This window comes from Trachinotus anak, unplaced genomic scaffold, assembly GCF_046630095.1.
Source record: "Trachinotus anak isolate AG129_WGS33_773 ecotype Australia unplaced genomic scaffold, CSIRO_AGI_Tana_v1 ptg000028l, whole genome shotgun sequence".
Taxonomy (NCBI): Eukaryota; Metazoa; Chordata; class Actinopteri; order Carangiformes; family Carangidae; genus Trachinotus; species Trachinotus anak.
Genome location: NW_027273879.1, coordinates 6,510,428 through 6,534,341, shown reverse-complemented (window position 1 = coordinate 6,534,341; position 23,914 = coordinate 6,510,428). Strand labels below are relative to the sequence as shown.

At 40.0% G+C, this 23,914-nt stretch overlaps 2 protein-coding genes across 2 annotated transcripts; one reads left to right on the top strand and one right to left on the bottom strand.

The window, feature by feature from the left end:
* Positions 1–508: 508 nt before the first annotated feature.
* slc45a2 (solute carrier family 45 member 2) lies at positions 509–16,730 on the top strand. The gene is made up of 7 exons (XM_071466757.1): positions 509–1,242; positions 3,357–3,533; positions 7,788–8,155; positions 9,790–9,933; positions 11,937–12,060; positions 13,276–13,481; positions 16,406–16,730. The coding sequence occupies exons 1-7, from the start codon at positions 771–773 to the stop codon at positions 16,625–16,627; spliced, it is 1,713 nt and encodes a 570-aa protein (XP_071322858.1). The 5' UTR covers positions 509–770; the 3' UTR covers positions 16,628–16,730.
* Positions 16,731–19,280: 2,550 nt separating this feature from the next.
* Positions 19,281–22,158, bottom strand: rxfp3 (relaxin family peptide receptor 3). Its single transcript, XM_071466329.1, has one exon. The coding sequence runs from the start codon at positions 21,811–21,813 to the stop codon at positions 20,575–20,577; it is 1,239 nt and encodes a 412-aa protein (XP_071322430.1). The 5' UTR covers positions 21,814–22,158; the 3' UTR covers positions 19,281–20,574.
* Between the last annotated feature and the right edge of the window lie 1,756 nt (positions 22,159–23,914).

The following is a 23,914-nucleotide window of genomic DNA, read 5'->3' as shown; positions in this document are numbered from 1 at the left end:
AATCCCTCACACACACACACACACACACACACACACACACACACACACACACACACACAGCAGTCCTCTAATCTTAATGCTAACATGGTGATGTTTTGGTGATGTTGCAAATAAGCACTAAACACACTTCTTAGCCTAGTTTTGCAGCTCCTGGGTCACAAACCAAAAGCACTGGCTAACCGGAAGTGATTAATTAAAGTACAAATGAAAGTGTGGTAAACTGTAAACGGTAGAGCAGAATCCTCCCTTCTAAAAGTAAAGTAATGAGTATCACTGGTTAATGATTAATGACTGTGTAAACAGTGGAATAAATAACCCTTTTACGACACACATGCACTCACATGCATCTAATTCCACACACGCACTCCCATGAACTGCCCTGGGCCTTTACTACAGGAGCCAACTTCTGAGAGCGAAGACATCCAGTAATCTTTTAAATACACCCACTTCTTCTTCTCTCCTCCCCTCTCATTCTCTTCTTCATTGACTCCAACTCAGCTCTGCTCAGACCAGGGGGCAGAACTTCTCATGTGAAGTAAAGCTGTGTGGCTCGTGAACTCATTGCTCAGCTATGCAGTAGAGAGGAGGATTAGCCCGAGCTGAGCACCAGTGCTAGGACTGGGCATCTGGCCATTTATCCATCACCTGTCTGACTGAGAGAGACACTACCGTACTCTCTGTTTTTGTCTCTTTTTACCTGCCTCTTGACTCCCTTTTCATTCTTCCTCTCCCCCCTCTCTCCTTCCTCCCCTCTTTCCCCTCTCTCAACCATGACCCTTTTATCGGAGGACCAGTCTGTGAGGCCACAAGCCTGCCGGCTCTCGGAGCCTGGCAAGCACATCAGTTCTTCTTTGCACCAGTACTCAACAGACTACACTGGGTCCAAAGAGGACTACATGGACAGTGGGGACAGTGCTGTGTTTGGAGCAGTGGAGCCCCCCAGACGCTCTCGGGGCCGCCTAATCCTCCATGGCATGGTAATGTTTGGAAGGGAATTTTGCTATGCCGTGGAGGCAGCATTCGTCACACCGGTACTTCTGAGCGTGGGCCTTCCTCGCAGCCTGTACAGCTTGGTGTGGCTGATCAGCCCCATCCTGGGCTTCCTGCTCCAGCCAGTCATCGGCTCGGCCAGCGACCACTGCCGATCAGCGTGGGGCCGGCGAAGGCCTTACATCCTGGCCCTGGGCATCCTCATGCTGCTGGGAATCACCCTGTTCCTTAATGGAGATGCTGTCATCTCAGGTGAGTTCTTGGGGGGGATAGACTTCAAGAACCAGACAGTCAGAAGAGGGAGGTACTGTTACGTTTTTAGTCTCATATCAAAAAGTGAGTTTTTGTTTTGGTGCCGCCAGTGCCTTTGATTCAGGGGGAATAAGAGAGAATGAATAATTAGGTCTTTCCATCTCAAAGAAACAGAAATATTGTAGAACATTCTGTGGAAATTTGACAGTACTTTGATCATTCTCGTTTTATGTGTGCTCATTCTTGAAAATATGCAGATGAATAATTGTGAGTTACTTTGCAAAGCTCAAGAATCTCCAAGCAAACATATAAAGGTTTTATGTTGATCTTTCTGTCAGGATATAAGAACTAACTGTTCCCTTTCTCTGATGGCTATCGAAGAATATCAGCTGGTACCTGCCACGTAGGATTATTATCTAACTGGAAGCTCCGAACTGTATCAGTAGCTGCTTGCCTGCAGGTTTTGGGGGAAAAAGCGTCACATCCATCAGGAAAAGAAGAAAGATTCAACTTGTTACATGTGTGAGGTCCAGAAATGCTCACGCCGTGAACTTGTGACTGCGGTTAAACCTGTGACTCATCAGGGTGGTTCTGTGCCGATGCACACACAGATGATAAGGCATGACTGAGAAAATCACATTGTACATTTAGTTTGAAGTAGGAAACTGCTGATGACATTTAAAACCCCTAAACCATTTCACAGGAGTTTACTGAGCTCCAGGCAGCGTCACGAGAACATCTCTGCACAAAAGAATCTGTGACCTTTGTTTGATTTAAAAAAAAAAAAAAAAAAAAGATAAGTTGAGTAAAGAGCACCTTCTTTTTACATCAACTGCTTCACCACAGAGTCACAGAGGGGCTGTTTTGTTACCCACTGTGCAGCTCCACAGGCTCAGTGAGGCATTAAGTGCACATTGAATGATTGATTTATCCACTAAGATTTTAACAAGTTGATTCTGGAAATTTTGTATCATGGGGCTTGGAAAACATCATCCTCAATACCTCAATCATATCTCTTGATTAGAGGATAATTAGAGAAATAATTGGACGGGATGTTGAACACTACAAAAATATATTTATACAATTTAGATAACTTTCTGCAACTATAGTGACTGTGTGAGGTTTGAGGGGAGTTTTCTGTACTAGATTGGAATGTCTAGTTCATAAAGAAACCATAAATATATGGAAAATAGCAGTTCAATGTTTATTATTACTACCTGCGGTTTGTAGGCTGTTGTAAATTTTATAAATGTATGATTCTCATTTCAAATCTGGAGCCTTGGTCAAAAGAAAATGAGAAATCAGCTCTTTTTCTTTCTTGAATGATCTGATTGTTGTTTGAGTTTCGTTTCAAATGCTCTGGGCTTTGCTATAATCATATGGAACATAAAGTATTTCTTTCTTCTGATGTACCCAGGATAAGCTGATTATGTTCCAGTGTTTCTTGGCATTGTAGTAAATGCCACAGAACATAATGTCCTGCCCTTTGTATGACATAATGTTTGCATTGTTGTTACCACCACCACTTAGTCTAACCTGAGAGAGGAAGAACAGCTTCACGTTGCCCATGAGTTGCCCTTTAGTTTCCAAATGGTCCTTTTCCTTGAGTTTCAGTCAGAAAAAGGTCAGTTCAGACATGAGTGCAGAGTGGCAAGAGGTGTAATGTTCTGCTAATGTAACTTTTCTGTTAACTTTTCTACCTAGTTTAAAACTTTTCATAGATTTCTACATTTTTCAGCACTTGCTAAACACACTCTCCAGCTTCAATAATGAAATCCATTTAATTGTGTTTTAATTACATCCTTCATTTGTTTCAAGAGAACATAGAACAGGAGTGGACGTAACATTCAAACAGTCAGATTTTAAAATGTAATTGATACCTGTCAAACTTAATTGGTTTTCTTGGAAAAAAAAAAAAAAAAAGTTTTAGTGTTTTTCTTTCGGTAAGCTCCTGGTGCCTGTATTTGTTTCCACTATTCAAATTACACTTGCAAATTCGACTCTAAGTTCAACAAAATTAATCTATTCATGCAGCGGTATCAACATCATATTATTATTCAAAGAATTTGCTGCTGTGCTTGATGAGGGATGAGATGTTTTGTTGTGTTTTGCAGCGCTAGTCAGTGACAGGTCACTGAGGAGGATGTGGGCTATAGTGGTGGTGATGGTTGGAGTCGTACTGTTTGACTTCGCTGCAGACTTCATCGACGGGCCCATCAAGGCCTACCTGTTTGATGTGTGTTCACATCAAGACAAGGAGCGAGGTCTGCACTACCACGCTCTACTCACAGGTTTGTAGCACAGAGCACAAACACACACACACGCTCCTGTTGCTCTTAGCCTATTTCAATATTTGTGTCTATTTATGCTTTTTTTCTGTCCTAAGTCCTTCCTCGGCGGCTGTTTCCAACGTGCATCTTGATGGATTTGCTCTGAATTAAACAGCATTAGTTATTTGTTTGGTGGGAGTTTCAGTGGTAATAGCTGCCTCGTGGGCATTTTGCAGCTAAGCAGTTCTCATAACATGCAAATGCTGTATGGCAGCGAAGCTCTGAGTTAAACTGGATCTTCTTGTGGTTTGACTGTGAGTGTGTGCAGTCATAAAATAAAGAGATAAAATATTAGCCCTGTTACTCAATACCATGGTCAGCAGGCCTTTAACTTAAAGTTGCTTTAATCAATATATAATGATGGGCTTGCTCATAATAATGAATTAAGTTTTTTACCTCATTTTTTACCTCATTGCTTTGATTTTGCAGCCAAAACATAGTATGATACAAAACATAACAAAATAAAATTTGAAAAAACTGAACTGTGTGAGTAAACACATTAATTCTGATAATTGTTTCATGAATTTGTTACTGAAACCTCACCAATACAGTGACCCTATATGCGAACAATACACCCCCTCTTGGTTTTATCAGCTTAGGATAACCAAATGCAACCAAATGTTTCCTTTTATAGTAAGTCTGGAATTACACACAGTAAGCTTAACTCACTCTTTCATGTAGGACACCTTTCACTCTTTCCAACCTTGTGTTTTCCTCCACCACTCTGATACAGAAATACATGTTTTGGATCGTTTTCTTGATGCTTTAACCCATCTGCACTTCACCTTCATACGCCTAGATGGATGAACAGATTCTCCGCTTATATTGCGAGTCCTCTAACTATAGAGGCAGCAAAGTGTCTCCAAGTGCCGCTAAATGAAGCTGAGGTGAATAAGGCTGCAGTTTGTGACTGGATAATCCTGGATAATTGCAGACTTTGATCTGGGAGAGTTATTGAGATTGCCACTTATGGATACATTTGAAAGCATCCCCCAACCCCCAGTCAGCCGCCATCCCACTTTATTACATAACAACAAAGTCCTTTAGATGCCAAATCGGTCCCCTTTTGATATATGAGGAAGTAATACTAACTATATCATTACTTTGGCTGATTTAAAACTTGCTTAAGTTATGAGATTGCATGATGTGTTACTTTTTGAGGGAAACCTCATATTTTGATATAATTCTTTCAAACGGCATCTATAAGGCACCATAACCTAAAAAAAAGTTCCAAGTGAGTCTATCGAGAAAAACACACAGAACCAAGCAAATATTTCGTCATGCACCGCTTGGAGACAAGGTGGTGTTATGGCTTGTGCACCAGTGGTGCGCTCAGCTGTCAGCAGGCACCGGGTGGTGTGAGCATGCTAGTCAGACAGTAATCCAGCCCTGAGCTAATCATGTGCTGCAGTCATGGGTCTGGGCTGAGAGAGACAGAGGCCAGGCACATGACTCTTTAGACGTCCCTGCCACCACTGGTATGTGAGGTTTGAGGAGGAGGGAGGGAGAGTTATTGTGTGTTTCTCTGTGATTTGTGTTCTTTTTTGAATTACGGACTGTTACCCTTGGGAGTGAATGCCTGTTAGCTGCTTGTGGATTGTGGATGGCAGCGTCAGCTGGTCCACCACTTTAGGCAGAGATGGAAATATCTCAACAGCTATCGGATGGATTTCCATAAAATCTGGTGCAGACACACATGGTGCCCAGATTATGAATCCTAAAGACTATTTTGGGGAAGTGGCCTTTTCCTCTAGCGCTGTCATCAGGCCACAATTTGAGTTGATCCAATACTTTGGTTTATGACCAAATACCTTCCTGTCATCCTCTGCTATTCAAATCAATTTGTTAAGTTCAATTCAGAGCTTCATACAGTGATGTCCATGTACCAAGTGAACAACTCAATAAACTAAGATGCTGATGATGCTCTGCCTTATTTGCAGTAAAGACATCATTTTTCAATTATGTTCTTTAGGTTATATCCATGAAGGTATATGAGCTTCTCCAGTGATCCTGACCTCATTCAGCTCTGTAGAAAATCATGTTTGCTGCTGCAATGTGAAACCACTTCATTTAAGCTAATACTTGATAGCCTATCTAAATCAAATTACACCTTTCTGACTATAAATCTCTTTCTCTCTCATTTTCAGTCTCACTGTGTATATTTCTGAGGGCGTTCACAATGAGCCACAGCGATGTCTCTGTTTTGCTCTGTTGCACTGGAGCGCAATAAAAAGTTCAGAGTTATTGCTCGGGCAGAAAGGTACACACACAGTTGGACAATAACAACACTCAAAGAAAGCGGAGAAGGATCTTGAATCAGAGTGTTTGCTGCAGCACACAAACGGCAATGTTGCGAGTGAAGCGTGACTCCTGGAGTGGTTATTACTTCACCTGCCAGTGGCAGAAATGTAGAAAAATAGCCTCCATTTCTGGCGAGCAGCAGTAGGGGACTGGATATCTCCTCAGGAGACAGCAGTTACAAAAGTTAATTATTGAATGAGTGAATGAATCAGTTTGTCAGTTGATCAAGCAATCAAATGCATTTTTTTTTAAATTTCATTTTGTGATTCTCTCTTCATTTACTGTTTGTTTACAAGTTTGAAGTCTATTGTGTGCGTGTGCAAGTGTGTGTGTGTGTGCGTATGGTCATTATTATTGCAATCATCAGCCACAAGAGAATTTTTCCTTAGGATCCACTATGTTGCGTGAGTAACAAATCAGGTTGTTCATTCATATACTGCACAGGCAATCAGCATGTAAAACTGCGAAGATTGAGTCAGGGCTTTCTGTCCATCTGTCCATGTTATGACACATGTATGACAATAAGAAGTAGTCAGTCCCTCACCTTTCTTGGAGCTGTCAGGCCTCAGTGTCTAACTTTCCTTTTATAGTCAGGAGAGGAGGCTGTGTTGTTAATGAAAGCCAGCAAATACAGAGAGAGAGGGCACAGTGACTTGTTCTTCCCCTGGGAGAAATCAGTGAGGCTGTGACAAACAGGCTAAATCTTGATAGGCCATATCCACTGACTGGATATTGAGTTTGACTCATGTTGTCTTAAGTATCTTGTGCCTCTGTAACAAAATCAAATAATGTACTCTAATCAAGAAGAAAAATGTGGTAGTCATTATTTGATATCTGTTTGTGCTCCATGTCAGCAGAGATCATCTCCTAATTGTGCAGCAATTGAATTACATGAAACAACAAAACTGAAAATGCCCCCTTTGTAATATCACTGAAACATAAATTGTTCAAAATTGTAAGCTCTAATAATTGTACTGTTTTTAAGTTTGATGGTAGGGTATTTGTATAATCAAAAATCAACAGGTTAGATAGACAGTGCAACCTCACTATAACAAAAGCGTTTGCACCTCCAATTTCCAATCAAGGCAAATTGCATGAACAAGGTTATAACAGAACCCGTGAACACCACAGCTTTCTCAGGTTCAGATTGTGAGACTTCATAAAGATGGGAGAGGGTACAAGAGTGTCAGAGGTCTACTGAACATAAGCTAAAACACAATTGCAGCAGTGGTCAGGAAGTATAGCAGGAGCCATAACAGAGAGCACAGTGGCCGTCCTTGAAAAATGACACCATGCAAAACTCTCTACCTGCTTTGGCACAAGGATTATCTGGAAAATTGTTTCTTTTCAGTGCCTGATCAGACAGGGTGAAGGACATTGCATCAAGTCAAGCTCTGTGACATCCAAAAAGAAAATAATTGCTCACAAAATGGCACAAAACTGCAAGGTTAAACTTTGTCAGAGAGCATGAAAAGAAGCCTGGTGGATTTTGGCAGCACATTCTTAGGTCAAAAGAAATAAAGAAATAATAAAATTAATTTGGTTGGATCAGATGGAGTCCAGCAGGATTGGTGGTTGTTTTGCTTCTATTTCTATCACTTCTTTTCTTCTACTGAAGTTAGCATGCTAACCAGCTAGCCCAATCACACTGTCTCGTCACTGTGGTATCCAGTGTGCCCTGAAGAATTAGCACTTCTCAGAGTACATATTATAACCTCTTGTCTCGTAAATGGAGCGACGGATGAAGCTCTTGCCAAGAATGGTAAATAAACAGCTGTCGATAACAACAGCGGCTATGTAGCAATATCAGAATGTACAAACAGCTCCTTTACAATATACCTGAAGGGAGAGCTGTAGCAGAATCTGAGGGTGTCACTTGCATAGTGTTTTGACCTTTGCCTCTCTGTTCTCCAGGGCTGGGTGGAGCATGTGGTTACCTGGTGGGAGCTATGGACTGGGGTCATTCTGTGTTGGGTCAGCTGCTTGGCTCAGAGTACCAAGTCATCTACTTCTTCTCAGCATTGACCTGGGGCATCTTCCTCACCGTACATCTCTTCAGCATTCCAGAGCAACCTCTGGATAAGGACCCTTCTCACTCTGACCCTTCACCTCCCAGTGCCCTCCGCCTATTGGGCTCCCACAACAATGGTTACGGAGCACTGGCTAAAGAGCCCGTGTCTCCTGTAATCCCAGCATCTGTGCCAGACCTCAGGCCGAGGTCTTTCTCTGCTCTGGGGGAGGCCAACTCAGTGACCTCCAGTGCCAAGCAGCCAAACAAAGAGGTATGTCATACGTGGGATGTATAGTAAGTGGAATACAGAAGAAATGTATTCATCAATAAAGATTCAAAACCGCTCACCCTGCTCATGATCACAGAGAGCACCGAATGTAGTGGTAAAGCAGAGAAAATGGACATTTAGGTCTATTGTAGTCATGAAATGTAATCACAGTTCACTGGAAAGCTGTTCTATGGAACGATATATGCACATGGACATGTCTGAAAACATTTTCTTGTGCTACACCAGGTCATGGTCGACATACTAACCGTTCAACTCCATTAAAGTTCAGTGAAATAAGAGGCACTGCAACAGAAGTGAAATTGGGTTGGCATGAAAGCAACATTTAAAAAAAGCAGCTAAAACTACTGAAAGTTTTCATGACAAAAAAAAGAACATTTATTTTATTTTTCTTTTTTTGAGCACCAAACGGTGTGAGGACCCTGTAGGAATTGCTGCGCTCTTTTATTCTATTTTTTTTTAATGGAGTTGACCCAAGTGAAAAACCAGCTCTCATAGAGATTTTCAAACAGTATGTCCAAGAAGTTCACATTGCCACAAATAAAATATAAGGGTAAAGGATAAAGAAGTAAATAGTTGTGTAACAAATGAAAAAAGAGAACTGAGAGAGAAGTTCATTACATTTCACTCAGTACCAAAAAGTCAAAGAAACACAAAAATCAAAATCACCAAAATCATTGGGATTCATTCTCTGGGGACAATGAACATCTGTGCAAAATTTCATGGAAAATCATCCGATAGCTTTTGAGATATTTCAGACTGGATCGAAGCGGTGGACTGACCAACACTGCCATCCCTCGAGTATTTTTACTTGCAGCTAGCTTGGCCAATAAAAATACTCTAACTTTGAAGCTGTGTAGGGGGATTTGGAAATATTGAGGGTATTCAGGTTCAAACAGTTAATTAGGCTTTACTTTGCAGAGGAAAGGCTTCAAACAACCACCTGAATCTGTTACATAGTAGTGTGGGTACTGTATAAAATTTACATGTGAAACAATTCCTTGCATCATGCACTGAGACAGTGACTGAGCGCTGATGAGTTCATCTTTCAGTGCATAAACAACAATTAATCATCATTGATCAATGATCTGTTCCGGATCAGCTGATTTCTTACTGCTAGTTTGTATCATCTTCTTCTTTAAAATCACTTTTGTGGCTCCGCTGCTTGAACTTAAAGTTAACGATTCATGCTTTTGCTGTTAGTCCTCATCTCTTGCTTCGTTTCATGCTCCTGAGGTGCTCGATGAACCTAAATATTTCAAAAACTGATTTAATTGATTGTTTAAAAGAGGTTCATTGTTTTCCTTATTCTTTTTAAGGTTGCCCTTTAATCTTTCTTTGTCTTGTATCTTTGACCCTTCAGTGAAGTCATTAATGAGAGACCTTCTTAGATCTTTATGTTGAATCCCTTCAATCCTTTTTTTTTCTTTCTTTTTTCTTTATTGTTGGATCTTTTGAACTGTCATCAGTCGTGGGCTTAAGTGCCACCAGCAATGAGATGTCAAGAGAGTAATGAGTACTGTCAAACCTGTTTTATGTTGGGTTTTTTTTCTTTCTGAAAAACTGTCAGTGTTATTGCTGTTGGCAGCAATGTCTGTTATGTTTTTGTGTATCTGCAGGCCCAGAAGAAGATGACATTCAGGTCACTGATGAAAACTATAGTCAACATGCCAAACCACTACCGGTGCCTGTGTGTCAGTCACCTGTTGGGATGGACCGCTTTCCTCTGCAATATGCTCTTCTTCACTGATTTTATGGGACAGGTACTGATTTGTGTGTGTCTGCATATTGACACTATGTGGACATTTCAGGAAGTCACAGATCAGCGACACAGCACTAAAAAAAAAAAAAAACACTTTAATTTCACATCATAATTTCCTTACAATTCCCCATCACTGCATTCTGCCTGTCCCAGTGCTGCGCAGAGCTCCTAATCACTGCTTGTTTTTCAGACACTATTACAGATTTGAAGTGAATTACAGTCATTAGTGCCACTGAACTCTCGATGCACCGTGTTGCTGACATCATTTCTTTCCAAACTGAGAATAACAAGATGCAACTTGTCAGTTAGTGAACTTTGGATGTGCTTGCAGATGCTTGTTTTTGTACCTTTGGATAGACCTTAAATATTAATTGTACATTTCACAACATGTTATGTATGTTTTTTTTTAAGCAACATAAAGTTGTGGAATTAAAACAATTGGTTGATTAGTCAGTCAACCACAAATTGATCTACTGTTTGATAATTCAGTAATAATGTAAGTTAGATATACAGTAAAATCCCAAATATTCTCTGTTTCCATCTTCTCAAATGTTAGAATTTACTTCTTCTCTGCTTTAAATTATTTTTTCAATCTTAGGTCAAAATTAGTCATTTAAAGACCTTGAACTCTGGGAAATTGGGGCATTTTTCACTATTTTCTGATATTTCATACGATAAAAAATTTAGCAGTGAGCTGACTAATCAATAATGAAATTAATCATTATTTATATGACTCAATGTCAAATGAGGCAAAGGGACAAAATGATTTAAAATGAAATGAAAGCAATAAGCTCCATTAATCCCTGTTTGTGTGGGGGCAGATGGAGGGATAGTGACGGAATAGTCTGTTGTGTGTAATCTTCGGTTGACATGTGTAATAATGATGAATGGTTTTCAGTTTCACAGTGTGCATGCTGATCAAATGATGCACCGTGACGCACATACCCACTGCCACGGTTCACTAAGACCCAATGCACTACCATGCAATATAAAATTGCAAGCATTGTTATCAGGGATAAGAAATGTATAGTCAGTGGCTCCCTGTTGAGTTAAAGGGAATTTGTCTCTTTTTATAGCAAAGATAAAAGCATGTAGTACAAAGGTTGGCCAGCATTTGATATGTGTATTAAGGACCCTGTGTGCTTGGATTTCCTCAGCTTTTATGATAATTCGGCTTCAATTTATAATACAGCTTGTGGTTTATAGTGTAATTTCCTTTCACGAATCAGGCACCAATCAATACCAGTTCCTACTGGTACTACTTCAGTGTAGGTACAGTGAAAGAACCCAGGACTTAGGGAAACAAGGGAGTACTGACTGGACATTTTTAGAGAAGAGGAGAAATAAATTAGTGGGTAAGTATTTTTGTAAATACTGGGTGCCTACAGCGTACAGTACTCAGAAACAAAACTGAGGTTTGGGGGAAACTGTGTTTGCATCCTTATTGTTCTTATTGTGTAATTAAAGAGTCAAAGGGTGAGAACAGCCAACACTTGATATTACAGCCTACATACCTTATTCTTACTGTGTGATTGTTTCTTATTTGTTTGATCCATCTACATCTATACTTCATATTACTGTATAATGTATATGTAGCTTTTCCTCCTCAGATGGCAACAGGAAACGTTCATTGTTTGTAATGAATGATACTTTCTCCTACATTTTGCAGCGTTTGTTAATGAGTGAAACATCAATATGCATTTTATATTACATAGTAATGTAACTTATCAGTACTGCCACCCAGTAAGTACCCAGTAATTACAAAAATACTTACCAGTTTCACGTATTTCTCCTTTAACTAAAAAATACCCAGTTGTTACTCCTTTGTTCCCCACAGTCTTGTTTTCTTCCACTGTGCCTTCGTCTACACACCAGCAGGAACCAAATTACACTGTGAATTACAGGCTGTATTATAACAGTCTTACCACTGTTTTTCTCCTGGAAATAGTGCAGTGTATTTTACATTCTCCTCCTCAAATTGTTTTTCTTTTTTTTTTTTTACAGATTGTATACAAAGGAAATCCTTATGCAGACCATAACTCTACAGCCTATGCCACATATGAAAGAGGAGTAGAAGTGGGCTGCTGGGGACTGTGCATTAATGCTGTGTCTTCTGCTCTCTACTCCTGTAAGTAAATGTGTTTATGGTGGCTTTGAAATTTTATGTATTTGCAGCAATTTTGTAGATAGGAAAAAGTATGTGAACCTGTCAGCTAATGGCATCAGCTAAACTAACTGGAGCCAGGAGTTATCTGGCCTGGAGTCCAGTCAATGAAACCAGATTGCAGGCATGAGTTAGAGCTACTTTGATTTCCAAAAAAAAAAAAAAAAAAAAAAAGATTTTTTTTTTTTTAGATATTCATCAGTCCACAGTTTGACAAACTGTCTATAACTGGAGATGATTAGCGCTGTTGCTGCTCTCCCTTGAAGTGCGCACAAGGCACAACGCAGAATGCCTAATGGGGCAGAAAAGAACTCCCGAATAACAACTAAAGACTTAAAGGAATCACTGGGGCTGGTTAACATCTCTGTGCATGAGACCCATCATTGTACATGGTTGCATGGACACCGAGGACACAGAGGAAACTGCTGCAGGACAACAAAAACCAACAGTACATGCCTAACTGCTTGCATGTTATTAGCGTGAGCACAGTGTGTTGACCAGTTAATGCAGGATACCACATCATTCTCAAGGGTTCAAAGGCTTTTTCTCGCCACTGCACATGTCTGTGTGAGTGACAGGAACAAAGAGATAGTATGTGTGTGTGTTTATTTGGACATGCATCATAGCAGCTACTATCCATTAACCATTAATATCCTGCAGTTATGCCATTAGCTCCTCTGTGAATGACAGTCTGACAATTGGTTGTGCAGGGAAACAGGTTGCAGCAAGCAATTACCACTTCCTTCTCTTTTGCATCGGGATAACAGGCTTCAGCCGTTTATCAACCGGCACTGCTTGAATGAAACGCACAGGTGCTTCCAGAGGCATGCTGAGCTGTACATTTTAATTGAAACAGAGGTCTGCCATAATTACAACCATGCAAAATGAAAGGGGAGAAATATTGTGCTACATGAAAAGCAAAGTTCAGCCAAGTAATGAAGGCTTGGCATGGTCAGTGTGGAGGAGTATGAAAGTGGCTCTATTTATAGTCCAGGTGCTGAGCTTTCCATTGCTACTCTTGCTAAGGGAAAGATTCTTTCCAATCAATCAACCTTTGAGTGGTGCAATACCATAAATGATGATCAAATATCTGCCCTGAATCAACAAAGTTCTTGATTGCTATGATTCACACATAAAACTGTTCTCCTCTGTAACTCCACATCACGTGTGTGTTTTCAGATGTGCAGCGTCTCCTTCTCCCGTACATCGGCCTGAAGGGATTATACTTCATGGGCTACTTTGTGTTCGGCATGGGCACCAGCCTGATTGGCCTCTTCCCCAACATCATCGCCACGCTCATCCTCTGCAGCGTGTTTGGCGTCATGTCCAGCACGCTCTACACCATCCCATTCAACCTGATAGCAGAGTATCAGCGTGAAGAGGAGGTACTGGACTCGCAAGATTTTTCTTTCCAGGGTTGAGATCAGAAAAAAAAAAAAAAACCACTGTGCTCAATCAAACACAAAACAAAGAAAGCTGGGTTGTGTACAACCAAATGATAGAAAAAGGATAAGGATGTTCCTTTTATTTCATTTTCAATGCCAAAATTTAGCATATTTTCAGCGAAGATGTTTCAGCAAAACCTTTATGTGTCTTTTAAAGGTGCCATGTACAATTTTCTTGAAAACAAACAAAGTTAAGGTTAAATCAGTATCACAGACCAAAACTTATTGTTTGTATCCTTGAAGAACACACTGAATACAATTCAGTTCAATTATATTCAGTTCAATTATATTCAACTCAATTCACACTATTTGTCCCGGATGAGCAATTTGCAGAGGCACAATAGCACATTCCCAAGCAGCAAAAAAAAAAAAAAAGCCACAAAAAACACACCGTGTGTTTCCTTCTTTATAAAGTATTTTAAATCCCTGTAGCTCACTGGAATAGTATGAACCCATTGGCAAGACTGTGCACTGTGCCACCCACATGCAAGCACATGCAAGTACATGTGCTTCCTCATGTGCGTGCAAACAGAACAGGGATCCACTCATGAAAAAAAACACTCCATAGTGCAAAACCTCCACAGGGAACCCTTAACTTTTGACCAGTCATGAGTGTTACACAACTTCTTACCAAAGTGTTCACCAAGCGGTTACTTGTAGTCACAGGCATCCTCAGACCTGCCTTACCTTCCCAGCATTGAATCCCATATCCATCAACCAAAAACAAAGCTATTCTTTAGATATCAGATATTAATATCAGCCATATGGACTATTCTAAATCAATTTCCAATAGAGCTGTAATGATTAATTAACTCACATCCATTTTAATAATCCAATTATACAGTTTTTATTATATTTTATGCAAAAATTACATTTTTTGCCACATTTGCTGGTTCCAGTCTCTCAAATGTGAGAATTCAGTCCTTTTCCTTGTTATATGATGGTAACCTGAACGAGACAGCTGACAACACCACCTTTGCCTGATGGGAATTTAAATGGGCATCTTTCACAATTTTACAGACAAAACAACTCATCGAGAAAATGACAATTTAGAGATTGAAAACCAAATAAAAGGAACATCCTACCTGATTAAAATGTGTAAACACATTTTGTAGTTTTACAGTCAATGGTTCCCATAATGAAACTGAAGAGCCAGAGCCACAAAAGACATTCATAACAGTTTTTCCAGGCTGAGTAGCTCTCCTTGTGATGGCTAAAATTAATTTAATTTGTAAAATTGGTTTAGAGACCCTTGAAATCAATTTTCTTTATTACACCAGGATAATCCACCAAGTATCAGTGCTGTTTTCCAGGAAATCCTGGGTGCATATAGCACAGCTTTACATTACAGCCTTCACAATACAGTGTTACAGTGTACACTTTGTTTTACTGCAGGCTAACAACAAGATACTTAACTGTACTTATTGCTATAAATATGTAGGTACAGAAACAAAGTCAACACCTTACAGAATAATGGGGTCATTATTGTGCATTGGACAGGGAGGTAGTTATTATGATATTCTGTACTTTTAATATAGTTCATTAGAAAGTAACAATACATTCAAGTGTACAGAGTAAGAAAATTGCACTGCAAAATGTTTTTAAATATGGAATACTTAAATTCATGTTTAATATGGAACATGAAATACTGTGGGGTTCTGTATTTTTTTTTTTTTTTTTTTACGAAGGAACAAAACAAGCTAAAGGTTTTAGTGGCAACAACTGAAACCTAAAGCCTATGGAAATTACATCAATATTACTAAATGTTATTGTTACATCACTGGAATTATGAGCAAGTTGTCAAATAGTTTTTTTCCATTGTGACACTGAACTTATCATGAACAAAACTACAACAGTTAACATCAAAAGATAAACTGAAAAAAATCTTCTTGGTCTCTTTAAATGTACTAAGCCTCCTGCCCAAACTCTTATTTTGGCAGCCCATCAGAGCACTTCACACCGTTATATGATCTAAGGTGCTAGGTCAATTATTTTTGTACCATGCTATCTAATTGATTGTATAGCACAGATATAACTGTCAGCCAAATGTAGAAACATCTAGATTTCTGTCCACATGAGAAAAGCTGTAGATCAGTTTGTTCCCTTTTTAGACCTGTGTAGTTGACCCAGATACTGGCAGCGCAGTACTGGAGGCTGCTCTTGAACACGACATTTTTTGGCAGCCCAGGTGTCAAGGGATGTGGATCCCACCTGTTAAGATAATTTGTCATGCTCATATTTTAAAAAATCACTGCCAACTCCCCTTACATTTAAGAAAGTATAGTTTAATATCAGTGGGAAGTTGAGGAAAATAATTTATTTTTTAAATTTCTTGTCATGGCCTCTAGACAAAAGGTTTTGATTTTGCTGAATGAACAAAACAAAACAAAATAATTTGCAATTTTTAACAAAATTACTTCAAATTATATTTGACAACATAATAAAATTGCTGCAAACTAAGCAATTTGATACTCTATATAAATAAATACTAGAATTCAATATCTTCAGTTAAGTGGTGGTTCAAAAATCAGTTGCTGGCAGAAAAACACTCTCCTTCAATAGCCATTTTGATGTGTCCTGACATCCTTCGTCAATATCTTATTAAGTCGAATCAGGTGAGCTGGTGATGAAATTCAATATGAAATAGTTGAGATGCCTGAGGAGACACTGAAAAAAAATAGGTATATGAGGTTGCCGCTTAATATTTTCCAGAGCTGAACCTGTTTACCCAAGTGCTGATTGCTTTCTGTCATAGACGTTTCAGTTAATAGTGAAAATTGATGACATCAGATATGTCCTTCCTTTGTTTTCTTCTTCCTCCTCTCCTATAATCACACCCCCACACCACCCTGCTGTGCTTCCAGGAACAAATGAAGCTGCGAGGAAGCAATGAAAGTCCACGAGGCTCCGGGGTGGACTGCGCAGCGCTCACCTGCATGGTCCAGCTGGCTCAGATCATCGTGGGTGCGGGGCTAGGCGCTCTGGTCAACGCAGCAGGAAGTGTAATAGTGGTGGTCCTCTCAGCTTCCACCGTGTCTCTGTTCGGCTGCATCTTCATCGCCCTGTTTATCAGATACGTGGAATGATTTTGCTCATATAAAAGTATTTTATTGCTCTTGTTTTAATAAATAAAAAATCTTTATTATATGCTTAAAATGTCTGATTCTCATGAATGAAATGACTGATTTGAACGACAGTCATGGGCTTTGCAGCGGTGGTGGAGCCAAAGCAGTTTAACTTTGTGGTGACACGGGACTTTCTGTCTTGTGCTTGTACTCGACATTGTGGATGTGACATAAACCAAACTTAAAGTGACCCTTCACTCAAAAATATTTTTACTTACTATGACTTCAGTTGGATGTTTGAGCCTCACTGTGCTGAGGCTTTTCATCAGCTGAAAGTTTCTCCATGCTCACCATCATGTCAGATGATTTTGTGATGTTGCAACCAGTTTGGAGTCAACCCTGGTCCAAAATGTAGCTCACACAAGTGGGATGTGGAAACTTGAAGCCTCCAGTGCACACACACTGTGACTGGAACTTTGAGTGACGGAAAACATTTTCTGTCCTGCAGTTACACTTTTGAAATGAAAAATAACTTTCAACAGGGGAGTGAAAAGATGACATTTCAAACAATTTTAATGGGTTAGCTCAACTTTTTTTTTTTTTTTTAATAATCTGAAATAAGTTTTTTTCTACATGTCTGGGACATGTCAGTGGGGGACTTTTAAACTTGTCAAAACTAGTCAAAGTCTAACAACTGCACAATACGCATCCTGGCTAATTTAGCTATTGGCGGGAACTGATTTGCAGAAGAAGAAGAAGAGTGACTAATGTGTGGTAACCCATGGGTGCCACCATTCTACATCAGCCGTGTAAGACTTTTCACTGACTCATAGGGAGGAACATAAGTTATCCTTCTCTGCCCCTGATTATATCACTGTTCCTGCCTTGAGGGTTTTGTAAGGAGAAAGATGAGGAGCTCACTCACTTTTTAGAAGCTTACTTTCTCTCTTGTCTGTTATTCACTTGTAATATACTGACATCTGCAGAAAACAGTTGCTGCGTCTGAAGCAATTATGAATATTTCCGCCAACATTTCACGGATTTCAGGTTTTTATCGCTGTGAACCGTGTTTTCGTGTGTGAATCGATTTTTTAAAAAGTAATTGTGGTTCACGTTGAAAAAAAAAAAGTCCATGTATTATCTTAATATCTTTGAAAGTTTGTGTCCTAGACATTCAAAACACATCAAAGGATCTTCTCCAGTGCCCTGGGAGATCATTGAAGATGCTAGATTATCTCTTGAGGAACGCATTTGAATTTCTAATCATGATCTTGATTGATGTCATTTTTCTTCCACTACCAGATGAAATGCTCTTTGTGTGTGTTAAATTGATTCATGTGTGTGTCGGTTTCAACATTCACATGACAGATCGCTCTGGTGTACCAATTTAATATGCAGGTCTTATGGGTCTTCATCTATTTATTTCTAATTACATTTGCCTCTTCCTATGTGCAGAAAATTAGTCCCCATGCTCTTAGCTGTTTCATTTTTTAAAAAATCAATACAGTGCTTATCTGTAGGCTGTTGATTGTTACAGTTGGTTTACCAGACTCCTGCGTGTCTTATCTGTTAAATATGTATGTGTGGTCTCTGTTTCCCACAGTCATTGTTTTTTTTCTCACCACACACACACAACTTTGAGGCGGCAGCAGAAGGAAAGACTGACTGGATATCAACCAAATGAGTTTCATTAGGTTATTGTTATTGTCACTGTAAAGGCAGCACTGAATGCAGCACTCAGTTGAATCCTGTACTTTCTTTTATATCTGTTTGTGTATTAGCGTGGAGTTCCCTTGAGAAAGATTGTTAACTCTCATCCACAAACAGTGCATCAAAATGTTAACACAACAACGGCTGACTGTGGTGCTCAGCCATATGTTACATTTAGTTTTTAAGGGGTGATATTCTTGCATATGGTCCTGAATAAATGAAGTGAGAGAAATACCCATCAGATTTACCCCTCTGACACATGGCAGCATTTACTGTAGATTAAGTGGTTAATGGTGTTGCTTAAGTGCCAAAATCTAAAACATATGATTTTATTCCTTAAATGCTCCAAATTTTTTTACCATTTAACCAACAATAATTATGGGTTCATATGTGTTTTTAAATGAATTATTAATGGTTGTATTCATGTAGGGACTAGTAATGACGGGATATTTAAATTCATAATGTGCTTGGTTATGACCATGGCGATATGACCAATTAAATTTAACCACAAAAGTCCACTAACAGTACTCAACTTGACATTTAAAAGTATGAACTTGCACTTTTTTGTGCTTAAATGGCAAATATCATGAGAATTAAAAGCTTTTGAGAAGAAGAACATTTTAATGACAAGTTCTTCTCATTAAAATGTCATTAGGAGGAGAAAGTCAACAAATTAAAAGCTAATGGATTGTTGAAGTTGGTCAAAAAAATAATTCAGAATGACTATATAAACTTAATTTTAAGGCAGTTCTTCATGAATTTCGAAAAAAAATGAATGTCAATACAAGTTAGGGTTAGGGTTTATATATATATATATATATATATATATGTGTGTGTGTGTGTGTGTCTAATATTCGTAGATATATGACAATGAGTAGCATGTGCACATCCCAACATGTTTTCAGATGCTTTAACCAGAGACATAAACAAACAAACAAACAAACAAAAAAAGATGCACACCGAATAAATGCACCCACAAAAGACCATTTATTTAACACAGACATGAAGTTTATGACTCATCATTTGATGTTCTGCATATAACCAAGGAGGCCCACGTGTAGATTTCACCTAGATGTCAGGTTGAGCCAATCGACATCAGCAACATGGGCCACAGATCTGATTATTTACAATATTTACGACACAATTTTCTGAGTTAACAACTCCATATCCGCCCTCCACACAAATTCCCTGAGACAATAATCATCTGAATTTTGTTTACTTATAACACTGAGACTCTTATCATATATCTGCCTCCAGGATTTCTGTTTTCCATTTCACCAAAGGTTGCTGCGCCCTCTAAATGCGATTTCATGTGAACTTCTGGAGGAGAAAAACAACTTGATTTTGTTAGATAAACACTTCATTCATAGATGTAAATGTTTACAGGTTAAACCCAAGTGATGGAACAATGATCTCAAGCTATTGGCAAAATCTCTTCAATGCATGACACAGAAACTTTGTTCTTTATTGGACATGTTTATGAATAATACCCTCACACATGATCTTTTATATATATCTTGTTGGGTAATGAAGTGTGACACAAAAAAAGCATGTACATTAATATTTTGTATAAAAATAAAAATAAAAAAAGCTTCTTTGTTAATGTGGAAACTATAGAACAATGGGAGTTCTCCACTAATGATCAAAAATGTGAGAAAATGCTAATAGCTAGTTACTGTAGAATCACATGATTATGTAACTACCTGGTATAATTCGCCTTTTTTGAGAGTATTTATGCTGTGCTCAGGTGGTTTTTTTTTTTGTTTTGTTTTGTTTTTGCGTTAGAGATCATACATATTTTATACATTAATCTAACTTTCTCTCATTATTCCAATTTAAATTTGGTATAGGCTACCTCCCTGTGTGGAAGTCGTTTGACTCATTTCTTTCCTACTGTACCAGAGGCCATGGATTTCTATGGCTTAAAAACTGAATACATGAACGAATGGACTGTCCACCTGAGTGAACATGTTCTCAACCTGAACAAAGAGAAGGACATTAAAACAAATGTTGACGGATGTAGCACATTCAGAATATGTCTTCGTGAAGTGGTCACAGTAACATGTCTGTGGCCACGGAGGAGCCAGTGCGATAAACTGAGATGAAGGTCGTTATTTCTGCTTGAGTTTTTTTTTTTTTTCTTACCTTCTCAAAAATGCAGATCCAACCTGGACTACAGCTGCCCTAACAACTGTGTCAGGTCGGAAATAGTCCAGTTTACATAAATGCATAGAAGAAACTGTCCGTGGCACTTTAGACTAAGTGCTGTTCTGCGGCAGATCTCGCCTGTCATTGTACATAACTGCCCCCGGAGGATAAAACACCACTGCGGGCTCCTCCGGAGCGCTGATGAGGACCGGGACTTGCCCATGCTCGTACATCTCTGGCTTTGTGGTGGCTGTGATCGGCCTGATGGTGGTCAGGGTCGGCGAAGTCATCCGCCAGAAGAGTTTTTTCAGCGCTTTTCTGAACTCCCGCCTCATCAGGCAGTACAGGATGGGGTTCAGGCAGCTGTTGGAGTGCGCCAGGCACACGGACACGGGGAAAACATAAACTTGCGTGGTGTAGTACTCATAGCTGAAATGAACCACGTTGAGTTTGATGAGGATGCCCCAGGCTGTGAGCGCCTGGTTGGGGAGCCAGCAGAGGAAAAAGGACAAGACCACGATGGTGACAGACTTGGTGACCTTGGCGCGTCGCTTGGCGCTGGAGGTGTTGATGTTTTTGGAGGTGATGAAGCGTAAAAGGAGCAGATAGCAGGCGGAGATGATGCCCAGAGGCACCACGAAGCCCAGCAGCACTTTCTGAGAGTGATAGAGTCCCAGCCAAAACTGCGCGGTCCCGTTGGACTCGGGGAATTTGACGAGGCACAGGTCCTCGTTGGAGACGGTGACGGTGGTGGAGAAGACCGCGTGCGGCAGCGCGGCGGAGACGGCGGCAAACCAGATGAAGACGGTGATGCACCGCGCCGAGCAGCAGTGCGTCCGCCGCCGCCTGCCCTTCAGCGCGGAGGCGAGCGACCAGTACCTCGCCACGCTCATGGCCGTGAGGAAAAACACGCTGGCGTACATGTTCATGGCCGTGACATAGGAGACGATCTTACACATAGCTCTGCCGAAAAGCCAGGTGAAGTCCAGCGCGTTTTCCACCGCCCAGAACGGCAGAGTCAGGACGAACTGGAAGTCGGTCACCGCCAAACTAGTTACGAAGAGGTTGATGGAGGATTTCTTCCACACCTGCTTCGACCTCATTAGGTACAGGACCAGTAAGTTCCCAACCAGACCGAGCGCGCAAACCAGGGAGTAAATGACAGAGATGATAATTCTCACAACAGCGGCGCCATCTCCCACAAATTCAGTTTTGTCCAAGTGTGAGAGGTCGAAGTAGTCCCCGGAGGAGCGGTTGGTCGTGTTGAAAACACAGCTGAAGTTGAAGGCGGCAGCATAGACTATTTCTGCTGAGCCCTCGTAGCTGGTGTCGAGAAATTCTTCAGACATTTTAACTTAATTCCTCGAAGACGTTCAGTGAAGTCATCTCTGGATCCCAAAGCTTCACCTCCTGAAAAGCAAAAATCCTCGGATTGTAGGGTCTTCTGTCATGTTACTTAGCTAAATGATACATCACTATACTTCTGTAACATCCAAAAAAAACTGCGGGGATCTCCTGTGTGTCAAAATAAGCACAAAGTGACAGAAGGGCAGCTGTGCAGGCGCCAGAGCTCCTCCTCAGGTCGCCGTGTTGCTTTGTGGTTTTGTGTGAGCGTCTCGGCTCTCCAACCAAGAAAAAGCGTCCTGACGCAGCGCAGAGGCGCAGTCTGGAGCTGTCCTTGGTTCTGATTAGATGCCAAGTTAATTTCATGTGGGGGGGGGGAAACAACACATGCAAGCATATCGCTTTGAGTTGGGTATAAGCAATTTAAACAGAGACAAATTAATTTGTTTTCCAAATGTTTTTGACTGTTACTTTATCCTGTACTGACCAAAACACACATCTCTCTCTCTCTCTCTCTCTCTCTCTCTCTCTCTCTCTCTCTCTCTCTCTCTCTCTCTGTCGATTCAACCCTCCATTAATTTTAATTTACCTTCTATTGATTTGACTTTGCCCTGGCTGAGGGTCAGTAGCAACCAATAGATTCACCACCAGTGTTTCCCACTGGATGACACCAGTGAAAGAAGTGCATGGAAGTGAAGATGAGGGGGAAATAATTCAAAGCGAGGATGATGGCTTAACTGAATAGTAGTAGAAGGTTTGGGACAGGACTGAAGACAAAACCCGGACAGGAGAAGTGAGAGTAGGAGGGTTAATTCGATTGTGATCAGACAGCAGTGGGATTCATTAGAGTCAGTCTAAGAGGAAGGCTATTTACAGGCAGGACTATATCAATACATCATGTATATATATAGGCTATTTCATATTGCACATGTTATTTGTTCAAGGTTAGGATGTGGCCCATGGCAGAGGATTACTGATATGTTCTGCTTTGCTATAGCTACATTGCGACTTCAAGGATGTGCCTACACTATTTTTTATCAAGGCTGGCTACATGATCCGAATGGCAAAAAGCTTAGAAACCAAAAATGTGAAATGTTAAGAAATAGTACGACATTCTTTGAAATGTGTTTACTGCTCGCTGAGCTGTCAATATAACACTTTGATATCCTTCCATACAATATGAACCCCATGAGGTTGGCAGGAAAGCATGAATCCTTGAGCTAAGCTAAGCTAAGCTAAGATACTAAGCTGCCGCCTACAGCTTCATATTGAATGAACACATATGTGTTTTAATCCACTTTGGTCTCTTTTGTAAGATAAGAGTACAGCACTGAGTTTGCAGAGGTCGGCTCTTTGTTTTTCAGCATGACCTCTTATACTTACACTACATATAGAATCAAAAGAGAATAACGAGAAAAGAACCTCAGATACATTTTCCTATCTTCTCACAGGGATCTAATACTTGGCCTATAAATAAGGAATTCATTATGGATACAGGTTGATATAGAGGATATATTTATACTTTAACAGGTTTAATCCTCATCTTTATTCACAAGACAGCAACTAATCCAGAGGGGAGCTTACTGAAATGGTTCAGGCATCCCGCAAACATGTTGTAGTTTTGTTTCGCTTCCCTTTTATTTACAGTTTTAAATTGTCACTGAGCTAAATGCTCTTACATTGAACTAGGAAACATATGAACTATTCACAAATGATTCTTCAAGAAATTCAGATCAAATATACTTTTGTAATTGCTTTTAAAGTCTTAAAGGAACAATGAAGAAAATAATGTCCTCAACTGAGGACAAAGGAAAATGCTCCAGAAGCTCAGCAGAAAGATGAGTGCTTGACTCTTCTGTGAGACCTCTCTGTACTATAGAACCTCCCATTCATATTTATGTGCTACACAGAGATATGGCTACAGTATTATGTAGTAAGTTAATAATTAGAGGCCTCCCATTCATAGGCAAGGTTATTGAGAAAATCATTTTTAACCACATCAGTTACTGCTTGAACATAAATGGCTGCTATGACTTCCAGTCAGGTTTTTATCAACATCACAGAACTGAACCTGCTTTCATAAAGGTACTAAACTCAGGTAAAATA

Coding starts and splice junctions, on each gene's coding strand:
- rxfp3 (XM_071466329.1), bottom strand. CDS start 21,813: ATGTCTGAAGAATTTCTCGACACCAGCTACGAGGGCTCAGCAGAAATA.
- slc45a2 (XM_071466757.1), top strand. CDS start 771: ATGACCCTTTTATCGGAGGACCAGTCTGTGAGGCCACAAGCCTGCCGG. Junction 9,934..11,936: donor TCACTGATTTTATGGGACAG/GTACTGATTTGT, acceptor TTTTTTTTACAG/ATTGTATACAAAGGAAATCC. Junction 12,061..13,275: donor GTCTTCTGCTCTCTACTCCT/GTAAGTAAATGT, acceptor GTGTGTTTTCAG/ATGTGCAGCGTCTCCTTCTC.